Below are 19,830 nucleotides of genomic sequence, written 5' to 3'. Positions count from 1 at the left end.
AGCTTAATCCAAACGGACTCACGCAAAGTGGAAAGCTGTTCTGTGGTCAGACCACCTGAAATGTGAAACCTTCTTGAGACATCATGGACGCTTCGTCCTCCAGACTAAAGAGGAGAGGGATCCTCCAGCTTCTCATCATCTTTGTCCCCCCTTGTAACTGCAGACTTGTTCTAAACAGCAAAGTTATCAGCTATGAGCCGGGACTCATTTAAGACATGACCACAGTTAGGAGCTGTAGTTTCAGGAAATAATACACTATCAGGTAATTGGCACACTATTGTTAAGTTTGCTGGTGGTTGAGGTGCTGTTTTTCACTGAGAAGAACCAAGTGACTTTAAGGAGGGACAGTTAAGGGGACGGCTTCAGCATCCAAAACAGAAGAGGATCTAATTTGCGTCACAAATTATAAGAAACATATTATCAGGTAATTGATATATTTTAAAAATAATATTCAACACCGTTGAGACATTTAAATTCAATTATACAATAAGTGTTTTAGTGATTCAAAATGTTTTTGCTACAAATGTCTACAAATTTGTACTTTTTTTTTAACTGTTCGTTATCTTTTATTTTATACATTTTGTCTTATGGCAAATCTAAGGTAATGGACCTGTTTATGTCAGAATACTACAAAATCCTGATTTTATATCAAACTGACTTAAAAAAAACATTTTAACAGACATGTCGTCAAATCTTTTTTCCCAGAAAAATTAGTCATTGATTCCATTACAATGGAAAAACTACGGATTGTTTCACAGACACAAAAGTCATCTCTTCACTGCTTAATAATCCGCATTAACAGGGCTAATGGTGTTGATTTTGTGTGTACATTAACATCAACAACTAATGCTGCTGAAGTTCATTGTGGCACTTTGTAGCATTGGCTGAATGCACTCCAATGAGTATTAAACTCACAGATTCAGTATAAAGAGTACAGAGTAAATTCCTTCTTGATTTGAGCAACGCTTGTCAAACAGTGCTGTCGTGTGTTGCCAATATCAGCTGGAACAAAGTTTGGATAAATTATTCACTCGTATTACAAAACTAATTTATCTATCTGACACATCATCAAGTTTATTTTGACAGCTCTAAAAATTAAACTAAGCAAGTTAAGTTAGACGTGATGTGTCAGAAAAAACAGGAAGGCAAATGAGTCCATGACAACTGGAAAGGAACAATTTCCCATTTTTTTCTGCCTTTAAAAAACCTGCATATATGCCCAAATTTTGTTAGATAAAATTGTGTTTTCCCTGAAATTTCTGAGGTCTATAAAATTTTACAAAGGGGCAAAAAAAAGGATCTGTAAGACTTCTGTGCCAATCAAATGGCAAATTGACCAAAAGCAAGCTAACTCGAGAGTTTGGATTCTAAAGGCAACAGGATACCAGAAAGTCATGAAGCTAGCATGCTAGCAAAGCTTACTGCGCCAACATTTAATAAAACCTTCTGTATGAAACAGTTTATTGCTCTAAAAATATGATTTTCTATAAATAAATAGTGTTAAAACATAGTTCAGGCTGTGTACAAGTTCTGCTGATGTGATGGATAAGTGTTGCTAATGCTAGCTTGCCACCCTTTTAGCCCTTTCAGTATCGATAACTTGTGTGAATTGATATCACACAAAACAAAAACAGTACATCTGTCCAGATGCACAAACTATTAATAAGCAAGTCAACTAAATTTGAGACTAGTGACAAAAAATGTGCACCAGCTGACATTTTCCAACAAACAAGATCCTATGTTGTTAGTAGATACATATATGTGGACGGAAACCCAGCTTGTGCCCCTTACCAAGACCCTGTAACTAAAAAAGATGGAATCAAAATGGAATCCAGCTTCCGTAAATCTAATTTCTTAAAGCTGTGCTTTATGTCTTATGTGGAAAAGGCATTTTTGCCCCATAAGAAGTCACCAACTTCTATTGTTTTGAGGACCATAACTGTTCTGCATCTCCTTCTACTTTCTTCTGCAGCTTTATGCTCCCCTTTAGGTCATTTGTAACCTCCACAAGCTGGCAGGGTCTGGCAAACCAAAGGTCCAGTCTCCACAAACCACTTCAGAAACCTTAAAAGATCTTTTTCTTCAGACGTTTTTCTTTTGGTGTTTGTTTTGAAATTTGGTTCATTTTGTTGCTCAGAGACACTCCAGCAGGTCAGGCAATGCTGCTGTACTCAAACCTGCAACCTCCTGCTCAATGGACGTCACAATGACCTCTTGGACAACTTTAATCTATCAGCAATCGCAGCAATGCCACGAAGCTGATCTCCAAGGCCAGGCCCCTCCATGAGGGCCTGGGCATAGCTCCGCCTCCTTCCAGGTGTAACGTGTAGTTACAGGTAGGGGTGGGGTTAGCTTGGCTGAGATTAGCTTTGTTGGACTTAGCTCGGGTGGGGTTTGGTTGGGTGGGGCTAGTAGTCTTCAGGATGCGTCGTAACAGGAAGTTGTGTTTCATGGCGGAGTAGTGATCTGGACCATGTGGGATGCTGAGAGTCTCTGTTAGAACCTCGTGACCTGGGTACGTCACCTGCCAATCAGAAAGATCAGAAACACAGAGAGATGCCAATGAGAGAACAAAGCTAAATTTTGTAGGAACAGCATGACTCTTAGGTTTTTCTTTTTAAAACACAAAATCTGTTCAGTTCCGTATGCCCAACAAAGATCCTCTCACTCAATGTGAATACATAAGTCTCCTTTTTTCATGGTGTGAAAACATGATGAAAAATGGTGTGAAAAGCATTTGGGCAGATTTTTATGTATTCTGTTAAAGTATCAGCTGGTAGTTGCTTCGATACTTTATCCACAATCTACTGTGGTTCACAGCACTCCTCTTGATGCAAAAACTGAGAACTCAGTACAAACCCAAAACTAAAGCTCACTGTCTTGTTTTGGCCCACTCTTCTTCTTCTATGTTGCTTCAGCTCATTGAGGTTTGCAGCATTGGTTTCTGCACAGCTCTCTTAAGGTCCCACCACAGCATTTCAGTCAGGCTGAGGTCTGGACTCTGACTGGACCATTGCAGAATGACCTCTGTAGAATGATGGACTCCAAATAGTTTGGAAATGGCCTTATAACCCATCCCACATTCCCACACACGCCTGAGTGCTCTAGACCAGCAAACTGACAAAACTTCTGCTTTTATAGGGATGCTCACAGTTGCTGATGATCAATTAACCAGTACATCTGATTAGCAACACCTGGCTGCTACTTACCCTCTTAATGTCTGTGGCGGCAGTAAGGATGTACTTCTGGCCTCTGAGTTTAGAGTTTACTTTCCAGATTTTTTCTCTTCACTGGCTTCCGGTTAGATACAGAATTGATTTTAAGAATCTTTTATTTGTTTTTAAGCCTCTGTACGGACTGGCCCCAGAATACTTCTCCAACCTTAGAAATGTGCATCGACCCTCCAGAGCCCTGAGATCAGCAGACCAGTTGGTTCTGGACGTTCCTCGGTCATTCCACTAACTAAAGGAGATCGAGCCTTCGCAGTCGCGGCTCCCACACTGTGGAATGCTTTGCCATTTTCTGTGTGGTCTGCAACTAGCCTCTCTACTTTTAAAACACGTATTAAGACCGACTTGTTTACCCTGGCCTTTGGCTGAGTTATGTCACCTGTATTTGATCTTTTATCTGTTTGCCTTTCACTGTTTTTGCTTGTTTGTTGCTCTACTTTTGCTTGTATTGTTTATTGCTGCTGATTATTATATCCAGTAAAGCACTTTGGCTGACCATTGGCCTTTAAATATTCTATGTAAATAAAGCTGACATTGACATACTTTGTTCTGGTCCATAAAAGGTTACACGATTTGTTAAAAGCTAAGAGCAGTGAAAGCGGCGTCTTTTCTGTTCTTAACTGCATTTTATGTCCCATTTCTGGTCCAGATCAGGCACAGGTTTTGGACTTTTTTATCTCTTAAAGACTTTAAAATCATTTGGTTGCATGTTTCAGGGTTGGGTTTGTTACCCTCTACAGGAATCATCACAAGAACAGACAGATAAAGCGAGTGTGTTTACAGTGAAGGTGTAGTTTCCAGGGAGTAGCAGCCTGTAGTATTCTCCATGTTGGTTGGTTCTGAACGGACACATATTACTGCGACCTTTGACCTCCACCACTGCATTCTGTACCGGCACGCCCGAGCCATCAATCACAAGACCTTTCACCCCTGAACACAAACAGAAACAAATGCAATTATCCCAGTAAAATGGTTGTCAGTGGAGAGATTTACAGGTGAACAGGCAGGAACTCACCAAGGTGCACCTGCTGGATGAATGCCAACAAAGCCTTTCTGTTGTCCATCCACAGACTGGGAAGCTCTTTAAAGGGGGGATACTTGCAGCAAGACAGTTCAAGAGTCAGCTCCAAACACTGTCCCCACACATAGTTGTAGTCCTGCATCCCTCCTTCAAACACACAAACACACACACTTATTATCAACAAAACATTTCTCAGTATTGTCCCGTCTGGAACGTCAGACATAGGGAACTCTGCAAATCAAGTATAGACAAGAATACACACAAATTAGTTTGATATGAACTAACAAATTGATCCTTATTAATATTCAATGATTACATGGTGATTTTTTCTCAATCTATCATTGAAACCCTTGGTCTATAAACGCTTTTTGTTTGAGCATAAGGGGATTCATAACTGTACCTGGTACAAGGAAACCTTAGGGCCAAAAGTCTTGACTTCGTAGTTGTATCATGAGACCTGTGGCCATATGTCTTGGACAGAGCTGTCAACTGATCACCATTTGGTGGTGAAATGGATCTGTTGGCGGGAAAGACTGCCGAACAGACTTGGTAAGCCCAAATGGGTAGTGAGGGTGACTTGGAAGATCTTGTTGAGGCCCCCGTCCGTGATATCTTTAACAACTTCCAGGAGGTTTGGATCACGGCATCCGAATGGACCATGTTTAGGACCTCCATTGTGGATACAGCTGTGGCCAGAATGTCATTGGTGCCTGTTGTGGCAATAACTGGCAGCGCTGCTGGTTGGGGAGGACATCAACCTGAATAAGCTTGGTTGTCCCAAGCTTAACATGCTTCCTAACAAGCGGTACCTGTCAGCTCCTTCAGGTACCGCTGAAGGAGCTGACAGGTACTGCCTGGCTAAAAGGGCTGCAGCTTTGGTTGTTGTGGAAGCTAAAACTTGGGTGTGGGAGGAAATTGGTGAGGCAACGGGGAAGGACGTTCGGTTAGCCTCAAGGATGTTCAGGAAAATCATTCGACAACTCAGAAAGGGAACGTATGCTTGTCTCAGGATGTTTGTCCTGGGTGGATAACTGCAAACCTGAACTGAGAATATCATTGGGCAGTGGAAGGAACACTTCTGAGGTTGTGTAACAGTGAACCAGATCTTCATCCTCACAGAGTTACTGAGGGGGTCATGGGAGTTTGACCATTCAGCCGGTTTTGTGGACGATTTAAACCTATGTATTCTGTATCTATAGGGTTGAGTTTCTTCAGATGTGTTCAGGTTGCAGTGATCAAGTTTCTGCTGCAGTAAACCAGAGAGAGCGAGGAGTGATGACTACGCTGTAGCTCCTCATCGTGTTTCTCTCAACTCCAATGATTAAATATTTTTGTGTAATTTAGTTTTCATTTAATTTATAATGTATCAATTTGGTTCGAGCCTGTGGCTCCAACTAAGGTGGGTTTATCTCTTTGTCGAAAAGCCCTTTTGAGTGCGTCTTCTTTAGTTCCCCGAATCCACTCGTAGCATTTCTCACACTTCTTTTTGTAAATTAATTAAATCAACATGAAAGAAATTTTGGATAAAAAAAAGAATCCAACAAAAACATGTTTCCCAAAATAGAAGAGCGTATGCTGACCTTGCAGACGGTACCACTGGTATCCATTGGTGATGCCGTCCGGGAAGGTTGTGCTATCCGAACAGCGGTCACCCTGGTGCATTGAAGCGTGATTGTTGGAGTACACCTTGGCCAGGTGAACAAACACGTCATCATCAGGGGCGATACTGGCCCGGCCCACCAGCTCGCTGCCTGTGGAAATAAGCATGTAAATAATGGTTATTTATCTCTTGACTGGTAGGAATATGGCAGCTCTGTTTGTACAGTGTCTTATTGAGAGAGAAAAGGTTCCATCAGTTAACAAAGTTTTGAAGCTTTAAGCATGATTTTCTTTGATTATGGTGTTTTATTTTCCCTCCAGGATATTTTCCTGCTGTCTCTTTCTCTCATGTGACCATTGATTGATTCAGTTGCAGAGGCAGACTCCTTCAGTGTCACCTGTTCACTTCAGCGTCAAGGCTGCCAGCAGAGGGCGCAGTAATACTGAATAACTAAGAGCAACTAGAAAACTCTGAAGTTCTACTAGAATCCTGCTTTACGACGTCTGATTCTGCCAGGATCATTTGACTGAGTCCTGTTGAAGGTCCTGTTTCTGGTTTCTGTCCCCTTTGCACAATTTCATTTACAGGACAGAAATGTATTTGTATATATATGTCAAAACATGATCGCTGGGCTGTTATTGACCACCTGGGGTCGTCTTTTTGTTTAATTCTTCCTGGACTTTGAGCATCCTTGCTGAGAATCATACCACTGTCTGACTTGTTGTAGTAAAACATGTGTTACTTTACCTCTGTTGCTGTTGTCATAAGGATAACTGGCCACCAGAGCTCCTCCGTGAAGGTTGGCGGAGAGAACAAAAGTCTCAGTCCTCAACCAGCCAATCACAGCTCTCACCTGGAACACATCACAGAGCCACATGGAGATCACTGATTGACTTAAAGCACCATCATATTCAAATGGTTTTACAGGGTTTTATCGGCTGTTTATCTCGTTTATCTCTGTGGCCTGTGATGGACTGGCAACCTGTCCTGGGTGTACCCCGCCTCTCGCCCAATGACAGCCGGGATAGCCCCCCCCCCCGGTACAATTAAGCAGGTATAGAAAAGGGTTTACAGGGCAGAACTGGTTTACTTATTTGTAATATCTATCAAATCACATGGAATAGGTTCTATTCACAGCAGTGGGTTAATCCACATACAGTGGTATAGATAGTGCTTGAAGCTGCCAGATGAAATAAAATGAACTGTGCTTTCGTGATGGTGAAAGGATATTTCCTTCTGTATAATGGCATGGATTCATTGTTAGCCACTGTGGTGTGGTTTTTGCCCGGCTGGTGGGGTGAACAGGAGAAGATTGGTTCCAGGTGAGGCAGAGGACCAAAGCTTTCATTTCCTAATCAACCTCTACCTTTTTTTTTGTGTAGCGTGCTGAGACACAGACACTGACTGCACTAATCCCCGTTGTAGGCACAATTCTTATTTTTAAGCGATAAAAATAGGACTGTGTCTTTTAAGTACCTTGAGATGACATTTGTTGTGATTTGGTGCTATATAATTAGTAATCAGTAAGTGATTTCAACGATGAAAATACGATTTTTTAAAAGTTTTTACATTACATAGAGACACTTTATCAGCTGGGTTCATCTTGGTGATGCTGGTGAGGCATCACAATGGTAACCCAGAAAAAGGAGAAGAAACCTTTTCCAGAAGCTAACCCATAGTTTTCCTGATGCCAGGAAATGAAGGTTGTAACATTGACAGTCTGTTGTCAGCCGGGACCTTAATGAATAGACATCGGTCAGTAAAGGCTCCGACCAGCCAACATGCTGATGTCGATCCCTGCACTTCGTGTTGAGCATAGACGGCAGGACAAATGCACAACAGGTCACATGACCTACCTCAGATTCCCTCTTCTCCTCTTTCAGCGGCTGATGCTGTTGCAGACCAGAGAAAGCGTCGGGAAAATTCCTGTTCAAATCGACGCCGTTGTGGTTGAACCTAAAAGAGACGGAGAGACACTAACTGGTCATTAATTGGTCAGATTAATAGAGTAACTTTCAACTAATTCGAAGGCAGTTCAATCCATATTAGGGCTAATGTGATTAGAACTTCATCAGCTTCATCAGCAGTAATGAGGGCGCTGCTCCAGTGTGATGTGGTGGAGAGAGAGCTGAGCTGAAAAGAAAAGCTTTATTCGTCCATCTTTGTTCCAACCCTCACCTACGGTCACAGATCTGGGTAGTGACCAAGAGAATGAGGTTGCGGATACAAGTGGCTGAAATTAGTTTCCTTCAGAGGTTGGCTGGGCTTGCAGATAGAGGGAGGAGCTCAGAGTAGAGATAACAGATCCTCTGCATTGAAAAGCTGTCAGCTGAGGTGGTTTGGGTTTTTCATTAGAATTCCTCCTGGATGCCTCCCTCTGAAGGTTTTTCAGGCACGTTCAACTGGGAGGAGACTCCTGGGGCAGACCCAGAAAACACTGGAGGGGTTATATATGATCCGGTGCAGAGGTAAAATGTGGGAGTCAGCAGTGAAGGTAACCACAGAGCCGCACAGACGTGTGAACGTCTGGGACATCAGGCAAAATGAGACTCACCTCTCTAACCAAAACCCTGTGATGCTCACTTGCTGTTTGAAAACACACGATGATTCTATGTATTCCTGCCTTCATTTGGTCTGCATGAGTGAATGAAGGGGAACGTATGAAAATCTTTTAAAAGATCTTTTTCACACAACTTTGAGTTATTCTTTCCTTTCCTTTCATTCAAATGTATCGTTCTAAATATAAATATGTGTTCATTAAAATTGTATTCAGCTACTTATTACTGTACTCTCATACTTTTTCTTGTTATGGGGCCCCATTAGTCTTGTTAACCAAGGGCTCTACTTCTGATGGAGATTGATCACACGGAACAACATGAAGGAACTTTACTGTTGCTGTGCACTGACTTCATGTTTCAAGCACAAATTCCAAGCTCTCCGTTTCATTTAACTCCAGATAGAGTACGTTTAACTTAGTTTTTTTGTTTACGTTGACACGGCTGAAAATAAAGGAGTGCGTTTAAGTCTGCTTGCTTCAGTGAGCAAGGCCTGGATTGAAAACATCGTTTCCCACGGTCCTTTGACTGCATCCAGGAAGTGAGTGCCTCTTTACTCAAACAGCAGCTGCTGAAATCAAAAGTCCTGGAAGATTTCTCAGCTGCATGCAGATCAGCCAGCAGACGATCATCACTGTTAATTCATTTGCTCTCTGAATAAAACTGAAGATGCAGAATCCGGATAATCTTTTAATTAAAGAGTAATGGTTTGAAAAATGTTGGCTGATTAATGTCAGCACATCTTTTTGTGGCTTATCTGTTGCTGGTCTGCTGAAATGATTGGTTATTAATAAAAAGGCTTCCTTGGTTTTGTTTGATCTTTCTATCCTGGTTCAGGTCGAACCTCTTATAAACGTTATGATGAGAGCGAGGCTCATCAACATGATCTCAATCATTTGACCGGCTGACATCATGAATCACTTAGTGACCTCATATCTGACCCGTTTGCATTTCCTCTTCAGAAGTCTTGGTGATCTCATTTCCTTGGTGGGGTGGGGGGTGTCGCAGTCATGCATGGACTCCTAACGACACAGCCAGTGCCCTCTCCTCCACCACGGACTCCAACTCTCACCAAGTAAGAACTATTTACTCCTCCTGGATTATTCGTCTCACCTCACGGAGGACCGCTCTAACCATCTCCTCCCTTCTGCAGAATCCTGGAAGTCTCCACCATTAGAATTCCTCTGTTTAATAAATAATCAACTTTATTTCCTTCTGGTCTGCTTTGGAGTCTCTATTCCTGACGTCTTAGGCTCAAGCCGTGACAGAGGGTCAGTTTCTGTCTCCTCATCAACAGGAAATAAAATCAGCAGCCGAGTGAGAATTTTTCCGGTGCTGCGGCGAGACATTTCCTTCTAAGATGTGAAAAGAGGAGACTTAAACACACCACACACACTCAATTTAAGCCAAATCTAAATCCTGCATTATAATGTTGCTGAGGTGAGTCTCCATAATGAGACCATGTGAACAGATTTTCACCATCTCATTGTGACAAAGACGCACAAACACAGCAGTCTGCTATAAATAGTGCAGAAGAAGTCAAAACACGTAATTGGACACTTAAAGGCTTTAAGTGTGTTTATAATCTGTCTGTGTGATGCAGATCAACAATGTGTGTGTGTGTGTGTGTGTGTGTGTGCAGCTTCCTGCTAATCAGAGTATTTTGGGCGTTGGAGCATAGAATAGCTTAGCCTTTGCACAACAAACACAGTGGCTGCACACATGTGTTCTCGTTTGGGTAAATACAGAAACATTTCATGTCCACTGACGGCTTCCATCTCTTGGATCAGTACTTTTATTTCAACAACAGATCCCATGACTGCTTGTGTGTGAAAGGGGTCTCTGGCAGTGTTCAGCCCTCCCTTTAGTTCCACGAGGGAATTCAACTCACTGCCTTTACTCAAATCAAATCATGTATTTAACAAATGTTTTATCAAAACATGAACATTTGAGGATTTGTTAAAAAATAAACCACTGAGCAGTTTAAAGAAGAGCTGAAACGGTAAGAGATTTGCAACAAATCTGGCTTACTTCCCATCGCTGTATGTGTTGTTTCTCTGTGGGTTCTGCTAACTTGGCACTGTCCACCTCTTTGTATAGAAAGGGAATGGTGGACCACGGCCTGTCCACAGGGAACAGGGCTTAAACAAAGCACAGCGGATGTTAAATGTTGTGTTTACAACTGTTAACAAGTTTTCAGTTGTTACCGGTTCAACTGCAGTGCGGACAGACTGGCAGAACTAAGCCAATCAGCCATACAGTGAGACCACTGACAGATGAAGACAACAAAATTTGTATCTCGTTATTATGGCATCTAGCCAGTTAACTTTCCATCCTTGAAGTTGGCTTTTTTGCAGAAAAATTGGTAAGCATGAAGATGGGAGCAACTTTGACCTGGGACAAACTGGGTTAAAGCACCTCCTGCCGGATTTTCCCCATCTGCAGTTTTCAGGATCTAGTTAAAGCGGTCCAAGAAAACCAGCATCGGGATCAATGGCAGCCAAGACATGTTGATACATGTGGGGGATGAATGCTTGGCCGTGGTGTCCGATGGTGACCTACATTCACTGGATGGATGGATGGCTTAGACTCATGAATCACATTTTCTGCTACATTGTGTGGACAATGTACCATTCAGCAGGATGGTGTGCAACCATAAAAAAGGTTTGATGAACACAACAAGGTTAAAGTGTTGACTTGGCCTTCGATCTTTCTAGATCTCAATCCAATCAAACATCTGTGGGATGAATTGAACAAGTCAGATCGATTGAGAACACAACTTGCAGTGCATAGGACTTAAAGTCAGAGAAAATCAATTTCAAAGATTTGTATTTGACTTCCTGACTGTACTGAGATTGCAGAGGAATGATGAGAACAAGAAAAACGCATACCGGGTTCATTTTCTGAAGAGCCAGAGGGGGCTGCACAGAACAAGAGTATCCACGGACAGCAGATGCCCGGGGGATATATTCTGTGCTGAGCCATGGCGACAGAGAGTTGAGGATCAACACTAACACATGCCTCATTTTTTACCAGTAGGTTCACTAACTTTTACCAGCTGGGATGAGCATTTTTAACGGATACACTGAATCCCGGCCATAGACCATATATGAATCCTCGGCAGGACATACACGCCATGAAACATGTGAATTGCACAATTTAACAATGTTGGTAACAAAAAAATCAACATCTGCAGTGCGCACTTGTGACTTTGTTTGTTTCGGTTAAAACAAGCACTGTTGGATTGTTAATGTGGTTCATTTGAGCTAATCTGAGATCTGTTAATCAGAGCCCTCAGCAGACACACCCTACGCAAAACCTAATTTTGTTTCCTTGGCAAATGTTATAATCATTGGTGTTTAGCATGGTGGTTAATAACACTCAGATGGTTACAGATAGCACAGCATACCTTCAGAGGTCACGTGACGTCTATGCCTTCATGGGTCAGGACTGTTCTGGCAGAAAAGTACTCAACAATAGGTGGGTGGTCATAATGTTATAGCTCAGCGGTGAAAGACATTAAAAGTACAGAACAAAAAGGAAACGTTTTGTGCTGCAAGCCGCACCCTATGCTTAGTTTAGGCCCCTGTTGAGACACCGCAGCATGCAGGGAGTTAAGGAAAGAACCCTCAAAAAGTCCCTCGTCTCTGGGGAAAGTTCCTGCTGTTGAAATATAGCTTTTTAGCTCTGTTATAGGTCTCCACCAATTCCTGGTGCAAATGTGGTAATTCATTTTGAAAAATAATCAGTAAAAATAAACCTATGAGCTAAAAGAGGATTAAAAAACCTGTGGTGCAGTTTATGCTCAGATGCATGAGTGTGTTTGGGTACCTGCCCTGGCTGTACTGGCAGTGTGTGCTTGCATCATCAAAGCCATCAGGGTTCATCGTCGGCAGGATGTGAATGCGAGTGCTGTTCAGTAACCGTAACGACCATGTTTCTTTGTTGCGGTAAGCTCTCACCAGGTCGTCGATTAGCTGGAGCAGCAGCACCCGGCCAAGAACCTAAACACACAACAGACCCACAGGTTGACTGAATACAAGCTCAAATCCACAGAAAGTAGACATTTAGTTGGCTAATAGATGGAATAAGCAGCAGTAAGATTATTTTCCTTCTGCTGAGTTTCAAGCTTTGCTACATTTCAACCAACATTTCAACCAACATTTTCCGCTTGATGAGCCTGCATGTTCCTTCATGATGGAATCTACGGGGGAGGAAGTGATGTGAGTCAGAGAAGAATTGAAAAAACAACCCAGGGAAGGGTCGGAAGCCGGTGTTCCTGGGAAGATCAGCTCATTGGACGCATGGGAGTGGATTAAAAAAAAAGAAGAACTTTGTGACTGAATGTGAGCTTCAGGAATGAGAATGAGAGAAGGGTGGGAAAGGTGAGAAGGTGTGTGTACAAAGCCACTATACACACAAGCCAGGGCTGGCTCTGCCTCCGGCCTACGTTCTTCTCTCCTTCATCACTTGTCGAAACCCTTTTCTCTCTGCTGCTGTCATACATAACACACCTGTTTGTGCTTATACCTCAGGAATAAGTCCGGAGATATTCTCTATTTCTGTTATGAATAAAAGACTGAAGCAGCAATGAATTAATCCTACTAATAAGGCCTTCTGTCTGTGTATCTTCATCTGTTTCACAAAGCCTCACTGTTGACCGAGAACACATCAATGACACACACTTTTGCCCTCCAAGATTATTTGGATTCGATCCAACAAAGTACTTAGGAGAGCATAAAAGTGAATTCATCCAGGATTAAAATAGAAATATCATTTTACCATCCCAATTAAAAGAAACCCTGTGTGTGTGTAAATAAAAACAGAATGAACCTTTAATCATTACAGTTGAAAAAAGTTGTTGAAACTAAAACATTTTACTATTTTGCATAAAATCTTAGCTCATCTGGAATTTGGTGGCAGCAACAAGTCGGGATGGGGCAAAAAAAGGCCAGAAGAGTACGTGGTAAACTTCTGCCTTTAATTCATAGAATTTCCAATAAACACAGTAAACTTCTTATAACAAGTTTGTATATATGTAAGTAACAAAATAAGCATTAATGTAAGCCTCATAACTCATCATATCAGCTGTGACGATCAATGTCTTTGGTTACAGCTCTCGGAAAGGGATTAAAACCACGCTTTGTTGCCACGTCTGTGGTTCATGTGTCATCGGATGGATTTTCTAGCAAGTTTACACAATCAACAAGCAAAGTCCTGTTTATCTTCCTGTGTATTAGCAGCTGTAAGATGAGGCTCAGTGTTGCAGTGGAGTGAAGGTGGGCCTCACTTAAAATGTCCTCAGAGACAACAGTTGAGGACAGAAGAACCTGTGTGCAGTCTGCAGCTGAGTTTCCTGTGAAGACACAAGAAAACGGCCTCATTCTCTGCTGCCTACACACAACACCCTTCAGAAAAATCAATCTATCCCAGAGGGGATAAGACGCTGACAGGTGAAGATTGGGATTGTTTCAGTAAGGACACGACTGTTTGACACCAGTTTTCAAAGGATGAGAGAAAAATGATCAAATATTTTACTTTGTAGCAATCAAGGTTTTCCAGATAAAAATGACATGTTTGGCTGAATTAGACCTGCAACACAAATGTGCTTTAACCTCATCTTTTTTAAAAAGTATTGATAAACTTTAAAAAAATTTTTTTTCAGTCTCTTCTGAAGCGAGGAAATAAAAGCTTTTAGTGGATAGTTTGAAGATTTGAAGAAAACAAGGATTTCCAGCCAAAAAATATTAGAACATAGAAATCTAACTGTTAAAGCGACATGAAAGCAGGTTACAGCTAACTGCAGCTGGTTTATGTTTAATCCCTATTTGGCTAAAAGCAAGAAATAAAAATGGATTTGTGTCAAAACCTGGACAGAAAACGGTCAGATTGATATTAGCTCTGAAGATGTCTTCAGTCAAAATATCATTTTAAATAATCATTTTGACTAATGTGAGATTAAAAGTCTTAACCGAGGATAACTGAAGCTATATAACCAGAGCAGCCTGAGACTGCATAACTATGCCAAACTCTGGACCTGCACCCAGATCCGGATCATATCGGTAGTTAAACACTGACACAGCTCTGGTCAAATTTCATGCGTTATCTGTGTGAAATCCTTTGAGAAATCTAGCCTAAAAAGAGAAATAAACTACACGTAGGGAATGAGTCCTCCAAGAAACACGAATGTCTGGACCGAATTTCATCACTTCACTCAAATCTATGAACGTGGACATGGAAAAGTCAGCCGGGGACCATCAAAGTCATGATTCATCTTCTGGGGAGCAGGAACTGTGGTCTGGAATTTTACAGCAATTCACTTGATTTATTTACTTATTTATTGAGTTTTCTTTTCTTTTAAGAAATAACAGCAAACTGGAGCTTATAGTGCTTCTACCACAAAAGTTACATAATCCTCTGTGACATCCAGATGCATCCTCAAGGGAAGATTAATATCTATTAAGCAAACAGATAAATAAATGGAACTATTTAGTTTTTTTTTTTAAAACTCACTGAATGACGGACCTTTTCCTCCAGTTTAGCATGAATACTGTAAAAACAGATGGTTAAAAGCTGCACAGATCTACAAAAAGGCTTCTACACGACTGCAGGCATGTTAAAGATGCTGAGAGTGAGAACAGCAGGTGAAGAAATAGAGAATACACCTTCAGATTTCACAATATTGAGGCAGAACAGATCGCAGTCCTGCACCAAATTCTGCCTAAACATCCTGGAACCTCACCCGATTGTCTGTGGATGTACAGTTTGCTTCCTGCGTCATAGACTTTGTTAGACAATAGTTTCCAAACAGGAGATAGATTTGTGCACCTCACACAGACATGAACTAAATGGAATGTGAACACTGGCACATCCCCGAGGTGAAAACACAATGTGTGATTGTGATATGTGCTGAAACTTGCTGCAGCACTGATTACAGTTCATCCTCTGAGAACTGTCAATTATATTGCAAGGCTCGGCATTAACAGTAGCCCGGGGCAACTAAACTCTGAGTACGGGCGTGAAAGTCTCATGCAGCTGTGAAGTAAAGATAAATGCACTCATTTATTTTCATGAATTGCAAACGGTGTTCTTTACCGTAAACATCGCTTTTGTCTACCACTCACATCAGGCTGTGGGATGTACAAGCTCAAACACAGCTTATGAGGAATCTGGGAGTTATTTTTGACCAGAATCTATCCTCTAACTCACATATAAAACAGGTCTCTAGGACTGCCTTCTTTCACCTCCGTAATACTGCCAGAAAAACGGCTCCATGCATTTCTTACTTCAGGATTGGACTACAGTAATCCTCATTTATTGAGCTGTCCCAAAAATTCTCTGTAAAGCTTCCAGCTGATCCAAAGTGCTGCAACCAGAGTTTCTGATGAGACTGCAGGTTTCCTTGTGGTTCCCAGAGTTTCTAAAAGCAGAATGGGAGGCAGAGCCTTCAGTTATCAGGCCCCTCTCTGTGGAACCAGCTGCCAGTTTGGCTTCAGGAAGCAGACACCCTCTCTACCTTTAAGATCAGGCTCAAACTTTCCTTTCTGATAAAGCTCATAGTTAGGGATGGCTCAGGTGACCCTGAAACATCCCATAGTTATGCTGCCGTAAGCCCAGACTGCTGGGGGAGCTCCCATGATGCACCTCTCCTCCCTCCATGTACATGTGACATCATTGTTGTCATTAACTTGTGTTTCTCTCTCTCAGCAGGTGTCTCTGGCCTGGTGTTACGGTGCTTGTTGACCCCTCTTTCCTGTCCTCTCAGCCCCCAGCTGGTCAAAGCTGTTAAAAGGGTTTTTTTTCTGTCCCCTGCCGCTTTGTGCATGCTCAGGACGTGGGATTGGATCGATGCAATCTGTTGGTTTCCATAGGCTTTTTATTTTGTTTGTTGGAACAAAATAACTGGAATTTAATGAGTTGGATTTGACTGGATTATAATTATATTACAATGAAATGAATTGTATATTTGAAGTGCTTTGAGATGACACTAAACAACCAAAACTTAATTAAAATTAAAGGGACCAACCAGTTGATTTGGGGTTTTAAATGTTCTTCTAACCACAAGTTTAACCCAGTTTATGGGGAAAAGCCAATAAAACTAAATGGAAACATATAAAAAGGCAGCAACACATGACTACACAGTGAAACCATGAAATAAATTCCTATAGAATCGGAAAACTTTGTCTGGGTCTGCTACAATCAGAGGGACATGGCTTCTCAGTTGAATATTAATGCGTGTAATATGTGTTGTTAGCGTGGTAACGTTAAAAAGACTCGGGAAGTCACCTACCAATCGGAAGCTCATGGTTTGACTCTCGGCTTCTCCGGGCCACATGTTGAAGCGTCCTTGGGCAAGACACGGAACCCTGTGTTGCCTACTGATGCGTCCACTGGGAAGTGTAAGTTAAAAGCACTGTGTAGCCTGTTCAAACTAAGACGTGCTGTACGAGTGTGTGAGTGAATTTAGTGTGAAAGCGCTTTGATTGGTCATGCAAGCGCTCTGCAAGTACAGTCTATTTATCATTTACAGGCCCAAGACCCAACTAAAATACAAACTGCCACCATCAGCAGAGGGACTCTGCAATTGTTTCTACTTGTTCAAACTTAAGTTTAAGTTTAAATCAGGTGATAAAATCCACTCCATGTAACAATGTTGTTGCTGTGCAAAGATGTAAGAGACGAGTCCGCGCACAGGAAGCCAGAGGAGCGCACCCAACTTCATTAGAATGTATATTTCCTACACTTTGTGCTCTGTTACAGCTCATAAGTGCACATGTAAAGCCCAAGTAATATCAGTTTGAGCAGCATCTGCTGCTGGAAAGGAACCACACTGCAGTACAAACTCTGGTTGGGAAAATTTTGCTTTGAGGATAAAAAAAATTTAATTTGACAGAAAGAAGATTAAAAAGCTAGAAACCATTTAATTAGGCTGTCGGTCTGTTCAAACTCACTGCTCAACTGTTGTCACCACTGAAATTAAATGACAGTTTCAATATAAATGAGGTTATTAAGTCTGCGTGTGATCCTCCCAGGAAATAAAATCCAGTCACACACAAAGTTATGTGCTGGGAACTGATCGCAGAGTTCTGACTGCAGAGCACACAGCAGGCAACAAACGCTACACAACACCTTTTGAACTTCTCCAATGAGCATTCCTGCTGTCATAATGTCTGAGTGTGTGTGTGTGTGTTCAGATGAAAGGTCTTTTTCCGGATGTTTCTTTTGAAGCGACACACTCCAACGACTCCGTGAGTGTGAGAGTCCAGGCATGACTCGTCTCTTTAAGGACATTTCCATCAACTCTCACACACATGCAGCGCGATTAACCGTCCACTGTAACCATGGCAACCAGATGCTGGTCAGGGGTCAAGAAGAGTTTCCATTCCTCTGTTTTAATGAACATTTTACAACCTTTTAACTATTCAAAATGCAGTGGAACACTTTCAACAAAGAGCGCCATCATATAGATTGTTCCAGCTTTAAACTTTGATATTCACTGGTGTCAAATAGACTTTAAGCTTTCACCTACTTGTTGCTTTTGCTGCTCAGTTTTGTCAGACTTTCCTGCAACGATGAAAGTGTTAATACAGAAAAGAGATTTCCTTAAAGCTCGGATGAAATCAAAGGGCTGAAATATTTTCACCAGAAATGTCTCTTGGCACAAAATTACAAAAAACTGGAGGAATATGATGCAAATAAGGAATTAGATTAATTAGCAACAGGTCAGTAACATGTGTGAAGCTGAAAAGAGCACCTTAGAGAAGCAGAGTCTCTGTCACGTTATGGAAGGTGGAGGCGAAGAAGTGCAGACTAAAAGTAAAACTGTAACACAAAACACAGCTAAACCGGAATACCAACAACCAAATAATCAAATAAAACCCGATGAATAAACAGACCAGAACGGGACACGATGAAACAAGCGCTAGGAAACATGAGCAGTGACGGTGAGGATCTGACAATGAATGAATCCCAACTGGGAGTTTAAAGGCAGAGGAGGGTGATTAGTGAGTGAAAGCAGCTGAGGGGAGACACACAGGTGAAGTGGGTGGAGCTGACGACTGGACAGAAGAGAGACTGAGGAAGGTGAGATAACCTGAATGACCCAAATGTGACACTCAGCCGAATCAAACTGTAGAATACTGTTATATAGCATGACTTCTTGGCTTTCAATCTATTCTGTCCTGGCAATCACTGCTTGGGCTCAGGAACACTTTCAGAAATCATTGTCTGTAAACACAGTTCCTTTTGGGGATTAAATTGAGCCGTAACACTGAGTCACAACCATTTACACTGTCGATGAACTCGCCCAAGTTTTCATCCACAACAGTAATTGTCACGACTGAGAAAATGACACCACTACACCTCAGGATGTTCATTATGCATTCACAATCTTAACGACATCATTTCAACTTACTGGTTTTACTTTTAAGTATATTTTGATGCTTCTGTGTCATTTCCAATGCTTATTGGAATACTTTTCCCTGCATCTCTTCCTGTTCTTCAAATGAGCCTCTCATGCAGCAGCTCACAAATCAGGCCAGGATGACACCAAATCCCCAATGCACCAGCTGTTGTGACGCTAATTTCAAGACTTGAGTTGATACCTTTAAACACACCTGAACCAGGGACTGATGGATGTGTGACAACCTTTGTGTAGTGTCAATAAAAACTTATATATAACAATAAAATGTAAGCCAGTTAGGATCCACTGAAAAACTAAAGCCAGGCATAGACGGTTGTCACAGATGAAAGATGACAAACGTAAAAGAATCATGGCGATAGGTTTGGTTGTTGATAGTAAAAAAGATAAAGAAGCGGTCTTAAAACCGCAGATGGTCGGGGACTAAAATCAGACAGTGTCAGATGATCATCCTGCAGAGTTACTGCTGCTCTGGCCTGCAGGTATCATGGAGTGACATGTTGCTCAAAAAGAACGAAAACTAGCCTAAACAGTGGAGATTGAATTAAAAAAAGAAGCAAATCTGGTTGAGTTGTGGCAGCAGAAGTCCTGTCTGCATGATGTCTGTGTCAGACCACGAGCACGCCAAGAAGTGCACGGCAAGCAACAAAGTCTCTGCTGTAAGTAGCTAACCAGGGAACAAACATCCCAGTAAACCCAACGCCATCAGCTCATAAAACCACATTAATGTGGCACCTGGAATCTCTGCTAATGTTCAGCTGCAGTCGATTCAGCAGGTGTTGTCTTCAGCACACAGCAGATATGATGTCATAGTCAACTTCATCAGATTCTTCTCACACAGTGTGGTTTTAAGTGAACGTATAAGGTTCAGAAATAGCAAATCTCTGGTGTAAATAAATGTCAATTGTTATGCAAAATCTACTTAAAAAAACAACAATATATGCAAACATTAAGCACTCACTATGCCTTTAACCTCCCTTCACTATGAACCCATTAAGACCTGA

At 41.7% G+C, this 19,830-nt stretch overlaps 1 protein-coding gene across 1 annotated transcript in view; it reads right to left on the bottom strand.

Annotated features, from left to right (window-relative positions):
- Nucleotides 1-1,207: 1,207 nt before the first annotated feature.
- cpm (carboxypeptidase M) overlaps nucleotides 1,208-19,830 on the bottom strand; it is a 29,869-nt gene continuing 11,246 nt past the window's right edge. Inside the window, exons 4-10 of the mRNA XM_072377811.1 lie at nucleotides 12,238-12,410; nucleotides 7,708-7,807; nucleotides 6,599-6,704; nucleotides 5,832-6,002; nucleotides 4,246-4,398; nucleotides 4,012-4,160; nucleotides 1,208-2,524 (exon numbers count right to left, since the gene is read on the bottom strand). Of these exons, the coding sequence (XP_072233912.1) occupies nucleotides 2,225-2,524; nucleotides 4,012-4,160; nucleotides 4,246-4,398; nucleotides 5,832-6,002; nucleotides 6,599-6,704; nucleotides 7,708-7,807; nucleotides 12,238-12,410 (1,152 nt within the window). The 3' untranslated portion in view covers nucleotides 1,208-2,224. The remainder of the gene's footprint in view (nucleotides 2,525-4,011; nucleotides 4,161-4,245; nucleotides 4,399-5,831; nucleotides 6,003-6,598; nucleotides 6,705-7,707; nucleotides 7,808-12,237; nucleotides 12,411-19,830) is intronic.

This window comes from Leuresthes tenuis, unplaced genomic scaffold (genome assembly GCF_036924035.1).
Source record: "Leuresthes tenuis unplaced genomic scaffold, fLeuTen1.0.hap1 SCAF_23, whole genome shotgun sequence".
NCBI classification, from domain to species: Eukaryota; Metazoa; Chordata; class Actinopteri; order Atheriniformes; family Atherinopsidae; genus Leuresthes; species Leuresthes tenuis.
This window is presented reverse-complemented; position numbering and strand designations above follow the sequence as displayed.